We start from the raw sequence: 17892 nt of genomic DNA, 5'->3' as shown, positions 1-17892 counted from the left end.
CACTGGAAATAAGTGCTGCACTCGAGCTCCTCCTCAGAGGGGCCCACCCACCACAACATCTGCCATGGCTTCAGATGTTCAGCAACAACCCCCAGGAGAAAGCACTCGAGCACAAACAGGTAGAGAAGATATAAGGAAGCCAGAAATATATCAGATAAATTGGATGAAAACTTGTGCTGGTGAGTCTAGGCAAAGCCTTTTGATTCTTCTTCATTAGAGCTGCAATTAACAGCATCTCTCTGGTGTCCACAAGATGGGTCTGAAGGCCCAGGCAGAGGTGGGCCTGATTCTGCCTGGTGGGTCACCAGAGACAAGACAAGAACAGAAGGCCATTTCAAGACCAGAAGAAACAGTCAAGCAGTCTCCCTACTTAGAGCCATTTGAGAAAGCCACAACTTCAGCTCTGGTGTCCCAGAAATGTTACTGAAAGTGAAAGCTTGAGGTGCTACATGGACAGATTTTTAGAGCTGCTGAGTGACTTGATTAGACTGTTTTAAAGCATACTGAAACATTTAACAGTTAGGACAACATTTCTGTAGGGACAGAAGTAATCTGAGCTTACTCGAGACCAAAGTTCACGCATGTGGCTTGTAGCACCACTTCCAGAAACCTATTTAAAACATGTCAGATGAGGGCTTTATAACAAAGATGACATACTAAAATGGCAGCTGTAGGTCCAAAGGAGTGGGGCAGCTCCTTGCACCTTGCCTCTGACTACCAAAGCAAGTAGAGATGTGTGAGAAAGGAGCGACAAGGGGAATGATGCCTGGTCCCCACCACAGGCACGGGATGTGCTGTCCTGTTGGCTCACGTCTACTGCCAGCAGTCATTAAAAATTCACCACATGACAGCAGAAGAGGGCAATGAGGTCCCCTGGGAAGAGCCCCACGCAGAGACCTCTGCCAGGGAGCTAGAGGAAACACTGAGGGCAACCACTTTTAGCAATGCTCTTATTGTGATCAGGCTCGGCTTTCCCTGTGGATGCAGCACTTCAGGCTGCTCTCTGTCTTGGCCCTGGGGCCACGGGGACCTGACATCAGCTCTGTGTGGCAGACATCACTTCAGCCAACGCTGAGGACAGAGCCAAGGCACGTGTCAAGGGACAAAGCAGGCTCTGTGGCTGGTGGGAAGGCAGTAACATACCCTTGCTGCCACCAGAGCACAATTTTACCCAGGAAAAGAAACACCTAGACAGAAGAGCCTCTGCTAGGCTCTCAGGCAGACCAAGGCACTTGCATACTGCAGCATCACATTGCTGCAGGCCGGAAAACAGGCATCTAGCCCAACAGCATTTTAAAGTGGAGCTTCGGAGTGCTCTGGGCACAAAGGGGAGCAAGCCGACGAAGCCAGTTCTTGCTGTATCCCTGCACCTGCTGCTGAAATTCAGTGGTTTTGCTTTTGCTGCCAGCAAGGTGATGCAGTTTCCCACCCAGCAGTAACGCAGGACAGTGGTCTTCAAGGATTATGAGCACCTTGCTGGCTGCCAAGACCTTGTCCAGCATAGGTGGCCACACCCGAGGCTGTTTTCCTACCACAACTGAGGACGTGGGTGGGGAAGCAGGCATGGATTGCCCCAGAGCACTGAGGTGTTCCACAGAAGTGCCTGCAAGCACAAGCTGCACCAACCCCAAACCTTTGGCATGGGGACGGCAGGCTGGGACCAGCTGAACGTGTGGAAAACCCATCGCCATAGCATCCAGCTCTGAGTCAAAGCGTGACATTTTCTAATAAAATAAAAAGCAGCTGAGGCTGGCTGGCTGCAGAGTGATGAGCTGGCATGAGCAGATTTCCTGGCACCGGGTGTGGGTGCTGGTGCAGGCTCCCCAGCTTTACCTGCCTGCATCCCTCCAGCACAGGGAAGGAAATTTAAAAATAAACTGAAAAGAAGAGAAAAAAAAAAAAAGAGGAAAAGAGACCAAGTCAGATGTTTTTCAGCACTGTGAACACATCTTGGGTCCAGTGCAGGAAGTGGCTGATGAGGCTGCGGACCCCGGAGCTGCAGCACAATGGCAGCGTTAGCACAAGCGCACACCGTGACTGCAAAGTGCCCATGCAGAGAAACACATGCATGGCCAAGGTCAGGCAGTCCTCGTGGGTGCGGAAAGGAAAGGAGACATCCTCTCCAGCAAACACACCAACGAGCTCTATCAGCTAATGACAAAGGACATGAGTATTTAGGCAAAATACGAAACCCCCACCCCCACTGTAGATGAAAACATCTCAGCCCAGGAAGGTGCAGAAAAACAGATCTTGCTAATTAGCCATTCGCTAATTATTGACCATCTCCTCTGAGTTTTCCTTTTTCCACGATTAATTATTTATCCAACCATCCCGATTTTAAGTTCCTTTGTGCAGATTCTGCTGGCACAGGGCAGCGTAAGTAGAAAATCTTATGAAAACCAGCTGACACTGATTACTAAAAGTAATTAGGAGAAAATTGCTCAGCATCTTTATAACATTCAAGCCAAGTCCTGTCGCTGAATCAAACTGGCCATGTGTGCCCTGATGGGACTGAGGAAGGGACAGAATCTGCAGTAGGAAGCTAAATGGACAATACAGACCACTCAGGACAGAGAGTCTGGATAAAAACAGTGCTTTGAAAAGCGTGTGCTGAAAATGCAGCCTTCTCCTCACTGCACAAAGCTCCTAGCCATTGCCTAGCTGACACTTTTTTTTTTTTCCCAGGGATTTGAAAAGGGGTAAGAAAATGCATCTAAGAGCTTGGTCTTCTGAACTGCAGGTCTGCAGAAATCCCTCCTTCCCTCCCAGGATTCACTTTGTTGGCTATTGAAGGAGAAAAACGTGCATTGCAGAGGGGTGGTGCTGCACGAAAATGAAGGATAATCACTTCCCTGACATCAGCTCAGAAGAAAGCCAGAAGCGGGTCCCCAGCTTCTCAGGCAGCCATTTATGCTTGTCCAACGTGAGGAAGTGAAGGGCACGGACAATGCTACCAAATGGCTGGAACAGCAGCTTGCATCTGCTCTGTGTTCATGAACACAGGACCCGAGCCAGCTGGTGAGGAAAGTAACACACCAAGCCAAGCAAATACGAACCTGTGCTTCCCCTGGTGCGACGGGGCTCACTCCCATGACTTTGTAGCCCTTCTGGGATGCTCTCCTGCCTGCGGGAGGCTGCCCCGTGCCAGGCTGATAGGAACACCGGAGCCGTGACAGCTCAGCTACACCACTCACACTGGTAGCTAACGTGGAGATGCCCACCAGCATCATCACTTCACCTTGCTTTCATGCACAGTAATAGAAAGCAGCTCGAGGTCTTTTCTGCTCCTTTCACAGAATCAGAGAATCATCTAAGTTGGAAAAGACCTTCAAAATCATGAAGGCCAACCATCAGCCTGATCTACTGAGTCCCATCACTAAGCCGTGTCCCTTAGTGCCCTGTCTCCCTTCTCCTGAAGCACCCTGCAGAGCACGTATCCGGCTGGCCCTTCACCATTAACAAAGCCCCTGTGCACCTCCACCCCTTCCAAGACGCACTAATGAACCTACACTGCTCTTTGCCCAGGGAATAAATCCCTGCTCTGCAGCCAATCCGCCCAGCCTGAGTCCTCCTCAGCCTGAGTGAGGAGGTTTGTCACGGCACGTGTTCCTGCATGAGGCCTGCTGCCATCTCAGGACGTTCAGCCGCCACTCTGGCTAGCAGGGAGGAGGGCAGGGGCGGGGCGGAGGTTATTACCTGCTTCGAAGCTGTCTGCATTGCGTGCTATCAGCAGAAACAGGAGCAGGGTGATGCTCGATGCTTGCCAGCGCAAGTGGGACGTGATGTTCAGATACACAAATAAAAGGCAAGGAGTTGGCTGGGGATCTCGGCACCGTCCAGCCCTTGGCCGTGGAGCTGGCTGCTTCCAGCAGCCCCGTGCCTTCTGCCTTGCTGCAGGGGGAAGCTGGCATGGAGGCAGCGAGTGCAGGTCAGGCCAGGCTATCGGCCCTTCCTCCCTCATCCCCCTCAGCTCCCTCCTGGCAGGGGAGGAAGGCTTCTGTGTGAGGCAGGGAGTTACACCCAGCTCTTCTCCTCTCCAGCACGCTGCTTCCAATCACGCCCGTGCTGGAGGCCAATCTCATGCTCCCTGCTGAGCACCATGAATCTGCAGGACTGAGGCCAATGGTATTGTGGTTGTTTGTAATAACGACACTGTGAAGAACGAAGGGGAAAAAATAAAATAAAATGGAATAACAAAGTATGTATGCCTGGTCTGTACACAGCCTATGTCCTCCACTGTCTTGCATCAGCGGTGTCAACAATGTGTTCCTTTTATCCTCCCTGGTCCTTCTCATAATTCTGTCATTGTATCTCAGTCCTGACCCACAACTTTTCCTCTTTCTCTTCCCTTCATTACTGCACTCCCAGAGCAGGGAGTGGAAGCTCCCACATGTGCAGTTATTGTATGATGCAGAACTTATAGTGCCTTCCAAACTCCAGATCTCAACAATGTCAAGAATCTTTTGAGGCATTAATTCATTAGTGGCTTGCAATGTATCCACTGAGCAGGTCACTCTTATTCTTCCCATTTGACAGAGAAAAGAATACGAGGCAGAGCAAAGCTGAACTTTCTTTTCCCCAAGACCACACAAGAAAGTACGTGGGCGAACCAGGGGATGTGCATGGACTCTGTGGCTTCTGGTCCTGTGCTTTAGCCACACGGCCAACCTTTTCCGTTGGCCTGCCCTCGCAGCTTGCCACAACCCAGATCTGGAGCTAAAGGACTATAGATGCCAACTGAAACCTATGAAAAAGCTGATGCCAACATAACTATGAAATATTCGTGCATGAATGTCAAGCTACAGAGACATTAATTTGCTTTGTGCAAGCAGCTCTTCTAGCCCAAGTCCACAATGCTGTTCTTTCAACAAACTTACTTTTAATAATAAAATTAAGGCTATGCCATATTGGTGTTGCATACAGGCAGTATTAGGATAATATTTGTGGGGCAAGACATACTCACGCCCCAGGGGGATGTACTCATCAAGTCTTAAACAACTACGCTGAATAACTACTTGCATCAGTGAATCCAGGACTTTGTGTGTAGGCCCTAAACAAAATCCTTCACCCCTGCAGGCTCTGACAGCCTGCTGTGTTTCCTCTTTCCTTCCTTCTCCTTTCCAGATATTTACAAGAACTTTAAAGAGATGCCTCTCAAACAAACACCAAAAGCACTAAAGATCTTACCATGTACTTCAATGTATAGAAACTTCATGTTCTTTCTGTTAGCTTCTCTGTACCTATGCTGCTTCAGAAATGTTCACTTGCTCAACACAATGCAGCACGATTGTGAAGAGCTGGACAGATTCTGTAGTAACATCAGTCCCCCTCCTGCATCGTGTGAAGTTGGTGCACAACACATCCACACCGATCTACTACTGCGTTTATTGTGCTTTGCTATGTTTACTTGTGCACACACAGATCTTTCTAAATGAAACTTGATTCTTACTTTCATGGCTGTGTTAACATGACACCAAGTCCTGCTCCTCCGGCATTTTGCAGGGGGATGAGGATGTCATACTGACACATCCAGGGCTTGATCTGACAGTAGACAAGGACTGCAAAAAAAGCCTCTGGTATGAACGGGCTCAGCTGTGAGGAGAAAACTCTCCTGCTTTGAAGCGTGTGAACCCTCACGTGTTCAACAGAGATTTGGGGGGAGGATGGGGATGGCACAATGTAAGCTTATAGGCACAGAGGAAGGCAAAGGTTTTTATGCTTTATACCATCAGAAGACTTTGCCTTGCACTTCCTTCTTTCCCCACAGCCTCTGAACTCTAATTCAGGTCTAACCTTTTCAAATGTAAGCAGCACTGCTCTATGCTGTCTCAAATCAGACGTTTTGAAACACAGGGCTGACTGCTGCCCTCCGTTACCTTCCCTAATCCACCTGCCTGCAGTCCCAGGCATAGCAAACAGAGGGGTTTGTCTCCTTTTGTCACAATACGCATGGTTTTAGGACACACAGTGACAATCAGGACAAAAATATCATTGGGATTTCATCGTATTGTGCCAATGAAATGTAATTTGGCAGCACACAGAGAATGCAGCAGAATAACAGCAGGGAAGATGGTGATGGAAAACCCCACACTCAGGCTGCAGGTGCCAGCTTATGAGTGGTCCTGGAAATCAAACATAAGAGAGACATATACACGTGTACATGCATGCACATGCACACACGGACACACAGATTTATGGAAGTCAGGAGGTGCAGGAAGCATTTGAACACAGCCACCAATGCAGAGAGCAGCAGCTTACCTCCCAGCCTTCAGAAAGGACGGACACGTGGGTAGGAGCTGCCACAAACCTAGGTGACCGCTCCTCTGCTACTCTGAACTGGGGGTCCTGGCAGAAAGGCAGTGCTGGCAGAGCACATGCGGGCACCAGAAAAGCTAAAGAGCTCAAACCCAGTTCTCCAGTGAAAAAATGTGGCTGAAAGTCTTGATTACTGCATGGGTTGCAATTATTTCTTGTCTCCAAGGAAAAAGAAACATCTCTTGGGTGCCAAGAGCAAGTGAAAGGGAGAAGAGAAGAATGGAAATCACTGCAGGGCAGTTTAGAGGTAAGGCATCCAAAGGGAGGATCACATGGTGAGGCTGAGGAGGTGAAAACCAGAAGGGGTGAAATTTGCAATTAATAGATTGATGGGTTCTGCTTCTCGTACCAGACACCATCTTTGTCATGAGGCAGAGGCAATGCAGTTTTAATTGCCTGCACTGCATTTGGGAAACAGCTGTGCAAGACAAACACATTTTTTTTTTTAATAGTGGGTCATCATATTTTCTCGAAAACATATGTTGAGGCTGTGCATACGGATGCCATACCCTGTGCCCCTGGTGAGGAAAACAAAAGTTCTTACTGCTTTCATAAATAAAATTTAAAAGAAGAGACAATATTTTCATTTTCACACTAGCAGCAAGCAGCAGACGAGAATCAAGACGTGCAAAGAGATGCAAGCATGTCCTTTCCAACAGATACCTTCTTCTTTGCCAGCAATAAGTCCTGGTAAGCATTTGAACGGAGGAAGCGCGCGTAGCTGTCACTCTTCATCAGCTTGTAAATGTGCTCCTGTGGGACGGGAGGAAATGAGAGACAGAGAATTGTTATCAAACCTCATTTAGACATCACAGGGATTTAAAACACAATGAATTAGAAGGAAGAGAGACTGATCAAAGTTCTAATTAAGTCTGCTATTATCGATTATGCGCGTTGTGGTGGTATACAGGAGGTCCATCCTGGGGCAGGACCCTGCTGTGCTTGGGGCTGCATAAACACAAAGCACAAAGATGGCCCTCGCCCCAAAAGGCTGGCACACATTATTCAGTAATCAGTGTTATTTTGTAAAGACTGCAGCTCTCACCATTCCCCAGATTATAAACAGGTGTCCAGCCAGACTGAAACTACTGGGATGGCTCAAGATGGAAGAAATAAATGTCAGAATCTGTCCCATAGATTGGGTTGCATTTTACCACTCATAGATACTTGCACTATCACCCAGCATTCCCTTTATAGTTCATAGAGGGGAACTGATACTTGGACACATTTCACCTCCACTTAAGACAGACACTCAAAATAAGCCAAACTGTTCATGTCCTGAAAAAGCCTCTATCTCTAGCTGACCATACGTGGAGCTTATAGGCCTAGCTCAGACGTGAACGTCTGCACCGTGTGTATAAAGTTACATCAGATGAGTCCCTCATCACCACAAGGTCTTTTTTCTCCTACCGAGTCAAACTGCTGTCACCAGTTTGCTCTGAGAGTACAGCACCTACGGTGTGCAGCTTCAGTCTTATGAGGGGGTGTTTAACTGCAGCAGAACTTCATGCTAACTCTTTTCCATTTGCCTTGCTTAGTTTTACTTGCCTGATGAAAATCCCATATTAGAGTCAGCTCTTCTAATTTTCCCTGGATTTGTAAATAGATATTAGTCCAAACACCAGGAAAATCAAACCACAATACTTTGGCCAAATAAGAACTGAGAACACACTAAGGGAACTCAAACGAAAAACAGGCACTTTGGGCATTTCTCTTAGACTTTGCCCACGGAAGCACTTTTATAGAGTTAATGAGTTGTTTTACCTATACTGATTTATACAGCAAGAAATATTCTCCCCTGCCCTACAGACATTGCAGATGAAACTTTGGAAGAGGCAAACCAGACTCAAGTCACAAAGCTTATTTCACAGTGTTAATAAGCCAAGCAGAATTCCCTTATCGTCCCCATCAAGGGCGATTAGCGATGACCTGTCTGTACACAGAAGAACTGCTTAATTCAGCTTTCTTGCACTATTCAGTGTATAGTCAGTCTTAAGATGGGCAAAACTGCCACTGGTGTTACTCAGATTCAGAGTAAAACGTATCCTTTGAGCTACAGCCTGGTGTGGGACAGTTTTTACTGGTTAATTTCCACATTTGCTTTCATACCTGTCAAATCCTCATTTCTGTGAAACTATCTGAAGGATAGCACAAGATTTCGTGAAAGAAATGCTTGTATAAAGTCATTTAGCAAACACAACCCCTTCTCACTGCAGAAAACAAACAGAAGGGAGGGCACAGCTCCACATTTATCAGGACAGAATGAGCAAAGCAGAAGCTGAGACAAGGACAGGGAAAATAATGCAAACCATGGATATGGTCAACAACAGGTTTGTACTTCTCTGGTATGAGTAAGGATTTTCAGCACCAGCTCTCTCTCAAGCACTTCACCTAGTAGAAACTCAGCATTCAGTTGATTTAAACCCAGCCACGGTGCAAACAGCTCAGCTGTGTTGTTACCTCTTAAATCTCGGAAGGAGACTCCATCTCCTCCTAATAAGTTCTTCATAATTAATTGGAAAAAAACCTCACCACCTAACTGCGTACTTAAAAGGCTTTTTCCTTCCTCATCCAGGACCATGGGTGGCTGATGAGTAACTGGGGCAGCCACCTTGCAGCCCCATCAGGAGTAAGGGCTGGAAGGGTCTCCAGAGCCTTCCTCCTCCTGGTGATCCTCCCTCACCGCACCCTGTACATGCAGGGTGCTGGTGGGATGGGGTACTGAAGTGGGGAGGAAGGTGCTGTGGGGCTGAGGTACAGCACTGGGTAACAGGGATATTTTGACTGATATTTTGATATACAGGTGATTACATTTTTCGACTACCTTTGAACTCCCAGTGGTTTCTTTACCTGTGGTCAGACAACTGGGTCTGCTCTGAAAGGCAGAGATAATATTTTTGGAAAATAACATTCAGTTTTCATTTTTGCCCAGGCAGATCACATTAGCTGCTTTCATGTTAAGAGGAACACAGTGGAGCAGAGACTACTGGCCATATAACCCACCGGCATGCAAGCAAAACCCATCATTCTTACTCATGTCAAGATGACTTCATGTACTTGACCTTAAAACAGTATAAATTCAATAACTGACTGTTGGAAGGGGGAAAAATTACTTTGATCCTCAGATGAAATAAACCACAAGCCAACTTCTCAGGTGAGGCCACTCCATGAAGAAGAGGAGTACTGCACACCACATTCCTAGGTAACTGCTATGAAGGATTTTCTCTGCTTTTTACATCTTGGAACTGCTGAGCAGCACTGCTACCTTTCAGCTGTTCACTAATGATATAATGAAATGGGGAATAGCTATTCCTAGGCTTTGAATGCTAAGAAAGAAAGAAGGCCACGCACGGGGGAAGGGAGGGACACATACAGCTTCAGATGCAAACTTTCCTGCTTAATCACAAGAATTCAAAGGGCTGGCTTTCAGAAGCTCTGGACTGGAGGCACAAATGAGGCACCGATCATTTATTTTATAGCACTGCATTTCTGAAGCACCTAGTGGAAATCTGAGCCACTTGCTCAGGCCAGCAAAGACTGCTTACCAATAAGCAACAGCAAAGGACAGCTTACACTGCTGCAGCCAAACTCCCTGCTGAGACTGCACCACGAGGGTTCCTGCTGAAATTGAGGCTGCAGTATGCGTCCAGCTGCCAAACAGCCAGCCTAGCTGCAGGACAGGGAAACTGACTGGGACATCGGTTTTCATCTTTATCCTTCCTCTATTCTTCATCACCAAGCTGTTTTCTGGTATACCTTCTGGAATCCAGAACTTTCTAGGAGGTGATGGATCTAGGGTGATCCTTGTGGGCTCCTTCCAACTCCGGTGTTCCAAGAATTTACAGCTAGCACTGAGCAGCTCCTCATTTCTTAAATGCACTGAAAGCCACCAGAGGTCTAGCAACTGAGAATAATCTTTTGAGACAGCCTGAGCAACAGGCATATTAGCAGAGGTGCGTGCACGGATTTAGCTGCCCTGTGCAACTTTTGCAAATTGGCTTGTCCCCATGCATCACAGATTTTTAACTCACTTGGGATCATTGCAAGCCACTGGTCTCTCACGTCCTAATTTACTGAGCAGCTGCTTTTGTTTCTTCTTTTTATCACATGGTGAAGAGGGAGCATCACTTCACCAAAGACTGCAGCCAGCATTTCCAAAGACTGCACGTGATATGCATGCGTGCTCCATGACATACCTGAGGCTGCTGGCAAGAAATGTCAGCCTTCCTATCCTTATGCTCAGAGAACTCTGCATTTTATAAACTTGCTTATTATAGGGGAATGAGCTCATTATTATTGACTCCCTGAATACACAAAGCAAATTGACTATTTGTGTAATTTTTAACAACGCAGCTGCAGCTCTGGACATCGCAGTCTGTTGCACTGCAAGCAGTCTGGCCAGAATTATCGCTCTGACATTTCTTTGTGAGTGCCATGGGAAACTGCTATGCCACATGTGCACAGCAGAAGGAGAAGCATTTCACCTCGGAAGCACAGCAACTCCCAGCCATTTCTGGGTACCACTTCCCAGGCAGGGCTCAGAGTCCCAGCTCCTTGCTCTAGCCTTCAGACAGCCCTCCTTATGGGAGTCACGCTGAAATTAAAAAATACATAAAATCTTCTAATGAAAATTGCCTAAGTGATCTATTAAGCCATTAAACGAGGTAGCACCCTGCTTTTAAAACCTAATAAAGGGTGGAAAAAAAATCTTTCAAGATTTGTCCAGGAGTCCACAAGGCCCCACGCACCCCATTGCTCTCCCCTGCAGCCCTGCCAGCTTTCAGTGGTGCTTCCCAGGTCCTGAGCCAAGGTGCCAGGGGCGATGGGGTCTGTGTACATCTCCTCTTTAGAAAAAGGCAGAGCCATCTGGTGCCTCGTGCACCTGAATCACGTCTCGCCTGCGGGGGGAAGAAGCAAGCACAGGGGCTGAGGGCTGTGCAGCCGCACCAAACCTGCTCTCTGTCCTTAGGCTTGTACAACGGGAGCTACACTTCGGAGAACACAGCCATCCATCCCACTTGCCACTACCACTGCAGGATATAAAGGAGGACAAACAGCAAATTTTAAAGGGGAAAAGGCTGTCATTTCTGTGAATTAGAAAGCAAAGGAACCATAAAGGTAAAGCACAGCAAATTTCTTCTCTACTGTTTTAAGTAGAACCAAGAAGAAATCCCACCTCAGCTCCAGCTGAAGTGCAGGGAAATAAACCCAGATAAGCTCCAGCATCTCTTGGTTTGTTTCCATTCACAAGCCCTATATTTGGAAGGAGATGAAGGACAAGCTCTGTAAATTTTCTTGACAAAAGGGGAATGGGAGGGGGGGATTAAAAAAAAAAAAAGAAGAAGAAGAAAGTTTGCAATCCAGACGGGAATGTGGGAGGTGGCTGAGATAGCAGAAACCATCTCAAAGCTGCACCTGCTTCAAATCAATGTGCTGCAACGTGATCCCAGGGCTCTCCCCCTCTGCAGTCAAAGCGCAGTGACCCTGAGGAGGATGGGGCGGCAGCCTACCCAGCCAAGCAGGACCTTGGGAACATCCAAGAAGTATGTGGGAAAAACCTGAACAACAAAATATCAGAAGAAACCGGCTCGCACAAAGCACCTGGCAGACCTCAGGACGCCTGTTGTCTGTTATGAACATTTCAGCCGAATATCTCCGTTCGTTCCTATGAAACGTGCGTGAGACAAGAGCTGGGTTGGTGGTTAAACATCTCCATTTCTAATCTCACCTCTGTCTTACACACTGTCACCCTGTGACAGGTCTGAAACATTTTGGGGGTTGTGAAGGCCAAGCACAACACGCCCTTTGCACCAGCTGGATTCCAGCAAGTCCTTACATATTAACTTGCCGATAGAAAGTTTTCCCTGTTTGTGCCTGAACACAGCTGTAAGCTTTAAATGTTGAGGGGGAAGAGGAGGAAATCACCAATTCTTTGCTTGTTTCAAGCCCAGGCTTCTTATTTAGCACATTTTTAGACCATTCTAGGGGAATTACACTGAAACTAGATAGCTGTTGAGATTCACTCAAGCCCCAAGGCCCCACTTTGCCCTTCACAAATTGGTCAGGAACTGCCTTGCTGTTCTCTCCCACTCACGTCTCCTGGATTGGATTGGCATGTCCCTTCACCCTGCCACCAAGACCTGGCATTAAATGAGTCAGGGCGTTTTTGGAGACCTCTTTGTAGTGCAAGCAGGCAAACACAGCAGCTGGCCCTCAAGCCAGCTAGGAGGCAGATTTGCAGCACATCAGACAAATCCATTCAAAGAAAAGCCCCAAAGCAATGTAAAGCAGTAGACTAAACAAATAAATAAAGAGCAAACCATAATGAATGTTCTACCTTCGTGCTGGGCACTGGGGGAGAATTTTCTGCAAATTCACACATGAGAGAGCAGAGCCTCGGTGAATGCCTTGTGGCCTTCGCTGGAAGGGTGACAGCAGATGCCAGCTGAGACCTGCCTGGGGTTTGTTTGCCAAAGGGATGCCTCCGCTGCACGCAGAGGATGCAGGAAGGAGAAAGCAGGGAGACGCTGTTCTGAGCACGCAAAGTGTGACTGCTGCACCTTGAATTAGGCTTGGCAGCAGCCTAATGCCTTTTGGCCAGCACCTCTGCCCTACACGGACACATCTGTGGCAGGTTAAATCCTGTGCCCCAGCACCAGCACACGTGCTGCACGCAGCACAACCCGCTAGCCAAGGGCTGGATGAGACGTACCCTATTCGCTCTGCCATACTTTTCCCAGCCCATCCCTGGGACAACCTATCACAGCACCACCAGGATCTTCCAAAAGGTCTATGCCAAAGCAAAGCAAAGAAGCGTCTTACCCTGGAGCAGTTACCTGTACCATTTCCAAACAGCTTTTAGGAGGAATTATGATCAGTTGCCATTCAGCCTAACTGCTGGTGCCAAAACATCCTTTGGAGAAAGTGGAAAAAACTACCATATTGACATCGGAATTCAAAGCAGCTGGTAGCAGGCACAGCTGAGACAAGGCATGCAGCACCCAGCAGAGCAAAGATGTTCATAGTTACCCTCACTGAACCCAGTGGGACAACACCAGTGAGGGGAGGATATGGGGAAACATTGTTTTTTTACCCCAATTCCCCTTCATGTCTCCAAACCCCCACTAAAAGCACCTCTGCATCTGCTTACTGTGGTCCCTGCACTTAGGATTTTACTCTTCCCAGTGATGCTGTACTGCCTTTTTTGAGCTGTCTGCTCACATTACCCAGTGGTACCTAGCAGTACTGCCACCTAGCATGGCTAGTGGGGAACAAGTGCTTTTGCTGCTGCTGGAGTGCTGGACTTGCCTGATTTATAGTTAAGGAAATAAATGTTTCAGGTTGGTAAATGACACATAAGCGTCTTGGCCTAAGTGTGAATTGCTCTGGAAAATTTGAGCAATATCTTTTTGTCCCCTCTTGAGTTATTTAAGTGACAAAATTATTTACACCCACAGTTTTAGCTGGTGCATTTTCTTCACACTCAACCAAGTTGTTTTTACTACTACAGAAAAAAAAAGATGAATAATTATACCATAATATAGACTAACCTCCCTGCTAAACTAAAAAGCATAAAACCTCTTTTCAGACCACAAATGAAATTACACCAGGCTGAAGGCACAGGAATGTAAGAAAGAGCTTTAGCAGGAGAAATCACTGTAAGCAATGAGAGCTCATTTTGAGTAATACACAGAAATCCTTTGTTTAGCCCTGTAGATACAGAGTTGGAAACCTAATGTAAATCTCTCGTGTGAAAATGCATTGATAAAAGTAACACATCAATTTAGCCCCGGCTCCTCTGGAAATGGCTGAGACAAGTGGTTTGCTTCATACCTTCGGAAGTACAAACGGGACTGCAGAGCTGCTGGGGGGGTGGCAGCAGACGTGCTGCAGAAGACTACAGAGGCAAAGCCCTGCTGAACGCTGCACGGTTTAGGGGTCAGCATGGTACTGAAGGAGGATTTAGTCCTAAATATAGCAAGGGCTATCCTGGGAGACCAGAGCGGGCTGTCGGGAGCCTAACGCCATATGAGCAGCTTTAGGTTTTGAGAACAATGATCGTGGCTAAGAGGCTGATTCTCACAATGTGGGCCAAATCCTGGCTACTGGCAAAAAGCCCAAGTGAACAGGTTTTGCCTGGGAGGAGGGAACAAGCTCATGTAACATTTGGAAGATTGGCATCTCTTTTCCAAACAATACAGGATCGAGGAGATACAGCAACAAAGATGGCTTTTTGCACTCCCATACATGCTGCAGTACAGCCATGAGACGAAATTACTCAACTTTTTGGCTAAGACATTTGCAAAGCTGTTTGCAGCTTCCCCTTTCTGATTCCTCTGGGGAAAATTCCGCCAAAAAGTTGACTTCCGCCCTGGGCAGGAATATGCAGCATCCCTGCCACAACAGAAATTAAACTGGGGCAATCTACGTCCGCTAGGAGATGGTGACAGCAGGATGCAGCCTTACAGAAACAAGCAGCATCCAGCTTCTGCGTAAAGGTGGTGATGATGAGGCAGTTACGACCAGCCTTGGTGACACAGGGAACACATCCTGGACACAAAACCAGCCTTACAAGTCTCACAAACATTTTGACTGTAGGGTCGCTACTGTTATATCACCTTGGACAAGCCTGTAAGTGATTGAGCTCAAGCTCTTTGTCCATGCTACAAATACATATCAAAACCTTGCATCTGTTTGCTAATTAACTCCATCCATACCTGCTGTGGTCTGAGAAGGGGAGATGTGAAATGCACTGCTGATAAATCTCCCCAGGGATTTTTTTTTTTTAATTAGAAGGACGAATACTTCAAGAGATAACAAGCCTTAGAAAAATTAGAGACCGCGGTGTTCCTGCAGCACATGGGTTTGGCAGGTGTGGAACTGAGCTATCTGTAGGACTTCTCACCCATTGTGCACACTAACGGGACTTGTCGCTTCGCTGGTGGAGAGGGATGATTTGCAAGCACTTTGCTCACTGCCTGAGAGAAGCAGAATAGTGTCGGCTACTTCCTGGCTCTCACACGAGCAGGAAATTCCCTTGCTCTGCAAGAAATGGTCATTTCTTGCAGTCCAGAAGCACAGTGCACATTAATGGCACAGGGGTCCCAGAGAACCAGAGTCTGAGTACTGAATACAATTTTAAGTGAGCTAGAGGCTTTCCCATGGCATCCATTTAAAGGTAATCTTTGGTGTTAGATGTCTGACAAAGGCTGCATGTTAGGACATTTTTTTGCATACCACATGACCACTAAAGCACAAATGAAAATGAAAGGAAAGGATAAAAGAGGTACTTTCTGATGCATGGTGTGTATATACGTTTAGGAAAGTCCCAGTAAAGTAGGAACACTGAATACCTGCTCCTATATTGACCTCTACTTCGAGTCTTTTATTTCCTGCTTTGTGCAGCATCAGGCACACCAGCATAACCCTCCACGATCGTTTTCCTATTTTTGTTGCAGGCACCTAATTGCTCTTATGGGTGTACTTGTGGGGCTCTTCGTTTCAGATTCAGTTTTGTTGCAGGTTGTTCTGGGAAATCCACAAGGAAAAGAACTTGCATTTTTGTTTGTACGTGTGACAAACGAACACCAACAGTGACACACTGGCTGCTAAGGCCTCAGCCCCAAGCACACACCAAGCCCTGGGACTCACAATCTTAAGATAGCACAGAGGAGGGGCAAAAAGCCAAATTAAGCCACAAAGCAGTCTGCTCTCCAGAGCAGAGGACTAGTGCATGGTAGCACAACCCAGTGCAAGACTCACGCGAAAGTCATCCTACTGGGACACTTGAATGAGCATCATGCAAAGCTATCAGCTCATGGGGAGGCACAGAACAGCCCGTGTGTCCCCACACCTTGGCTGCCAGGCCCTGTCCCTCAGCCAGGACACCTGACCGCATTGCAGCTTTGTGCACACCCCGCTGCAGCCCCTTCAGTTCCCCACAGCACAAACACCAGGTCGCTGAGCAGCACTTGCTCAGCTGGACTCGAGACACCCTTCAAGGCAGGATACCTGGGTCTGCCCCACATCCCCTCCTGGCTGCCTTACTGCCAACCAGAGCTGCTTGGTGCTACCTCAGTTTTCCATCCTGAGACACCTTCCTTTACAGACATGCAGGTAACCGGAATGACTAGGTGAAACTTCAAGAAAATACCACTGACGTTTCCCCAAGTTCTTACACAAAAGGTGATAAAGACGCACACAATAAATGATTATTTTCATGTTTTCTTTCCATGCTTTGAGTTTGCTCAAGACCTACAAAAGGAGTTCTGTATGCTCAGTGAGTAGGCACCATGTATGTGCTGCTCTATATGCTTGCTTTTACATCCTGTACGTGCTTGAAAAAATACTAAGTCGGTGGAAGAAAGGTCACCCCTCATTTTGCCTTCTTAGAAAAAGACATTCCACTTCCAAGAGATCCTTGCTCTCACTTGGAGTTCGTTTTTAAATTCAAGTGTCCTGTCACCTCACGTCAACACTCTCAGCATCTTGATAAGACCAGAATGAAACCTGAGGACAGACTGATGACAAATCCTGCAAGGGCTCATCGACCTGTTACAGCCCAGGACAACCAGACCACCACCTGGGGATGCTGAGAGCACAAACTGGGCCCAGATCCGGGCCAGGTAAATTTCTGGTTTGAGCAGCTCAGAATTTGGCATTATGGTCTAAATCTGCTCTGGAATTAGCCAAGGATCTGGACAGTACAGTCAAAATCCCTAACTGAGCCTGGATTAGAACTGAATTTCCCTGAATCACCTTCACAGAAAACATAGCTGATTACTTCAGGTAAAGGAACATCAATCTAAAATATTATTTCATTTATTAAAGAAGAAAAATAAAGCAAGTTGAAAAATAATTGCAAAGATGACTACATGGCTTACCTTATTCTAGTATGCCTGGCTGTGATGCCCCTACAAGCAAACATCAATATTGGGCAACGCGATACATCCCTACAATACTAGCTCACAGTACCAAGGTCTACGGGACTGATGGGACTGAGGCAGGGATTAAAGACTTTCTAAAAGCAGAAAGACATTTCAGGAGAGGGGAGGAGGGGAGGAAAAAACATTAAAAAATTAATATGTGGTACAGATAAGCTGTAATCATCGTACAGCTCTGGTTTCCCATGTTAAAGATGAATTAGTTGGTCTGTCAGCAGCTCCATCAGCCAAAAGAGGCCATTTGGATGGAGCAGAGCCTGTTTACTTTCCAAAGCTGTCTGTGCCTGCTTCATATTGCAGGTCCCCACATGGGTTGTACAGTGATGCTGATAACTCCCTGGGGAGCTCCAGTCCTGCTAAGTACTTCACTGTTTAATTGAACTGACCTTTCCCGATGGTGCCCCACGTATTAAAAGCTGCTTCACTCCCAAGTGAAAATGGTTTGATAATCATAATATTTTACTCAGTGGACAGTTGTTTAAGAGCAGAAAATAATCAGCTCAATTACTAGGCTCTCTTCTGGAGGTGCCCAGCACCAAAACAACAGAAGGTGCCGCAGGTCAAGGTAGCTGGCAGAGCCAGCAGCAGGAGCTGTGCTGCTGGAGGATGAGGGGTGCGTGTGGGGCTGGGTGGC

At 47.1% G+C, this 17892-nt stretch overlaps 1 protein-coding gene across 11 annotated transcripts in view; it reads right to left on the bottom strand.

Annotated features, from left to right (window-relative positions):
• RGS6 (regulator of G protein signaling 6) overlaps positions 1-17892 on the bottom strand; it is a 265022-nt gene that overhangs the window by 19549 nt on the left and 227581 nt on the right. For all 11 annotated transcript variants that reach the window (XM_048064873.2, XM_066998673.1, XM_066998675.1 and 8 more), the window contains one exon: positions 6979-7068. In XM_048064873.2, the coding sequence (XP_047920830.1) occupies positions 6979-7068 (90 nt within the window). The remainder of the gene's footprint in view (positions 1-6978; positions 7069-17892) is intronic.

Source organism: Anser cygnoides, chromosome 5 (assembly GCF_040182565.1).
Source record: "Anser cygnoides isolate HZ-2024a breed goose chromosome 5, Taihu_goose_T2T_genome, whole genome shotgun sequence".
Classification (NCBI taxonomy): Eukaryota; Metazoa; Chordata; class Aves; order Anseriformes; family Anatidae; genus Anser; species Anser cygnoides.
Note: the sequence above shows the minus strand (reverse complement) of the source record. Positions and strands in the feature narration are given on the sequence as shown.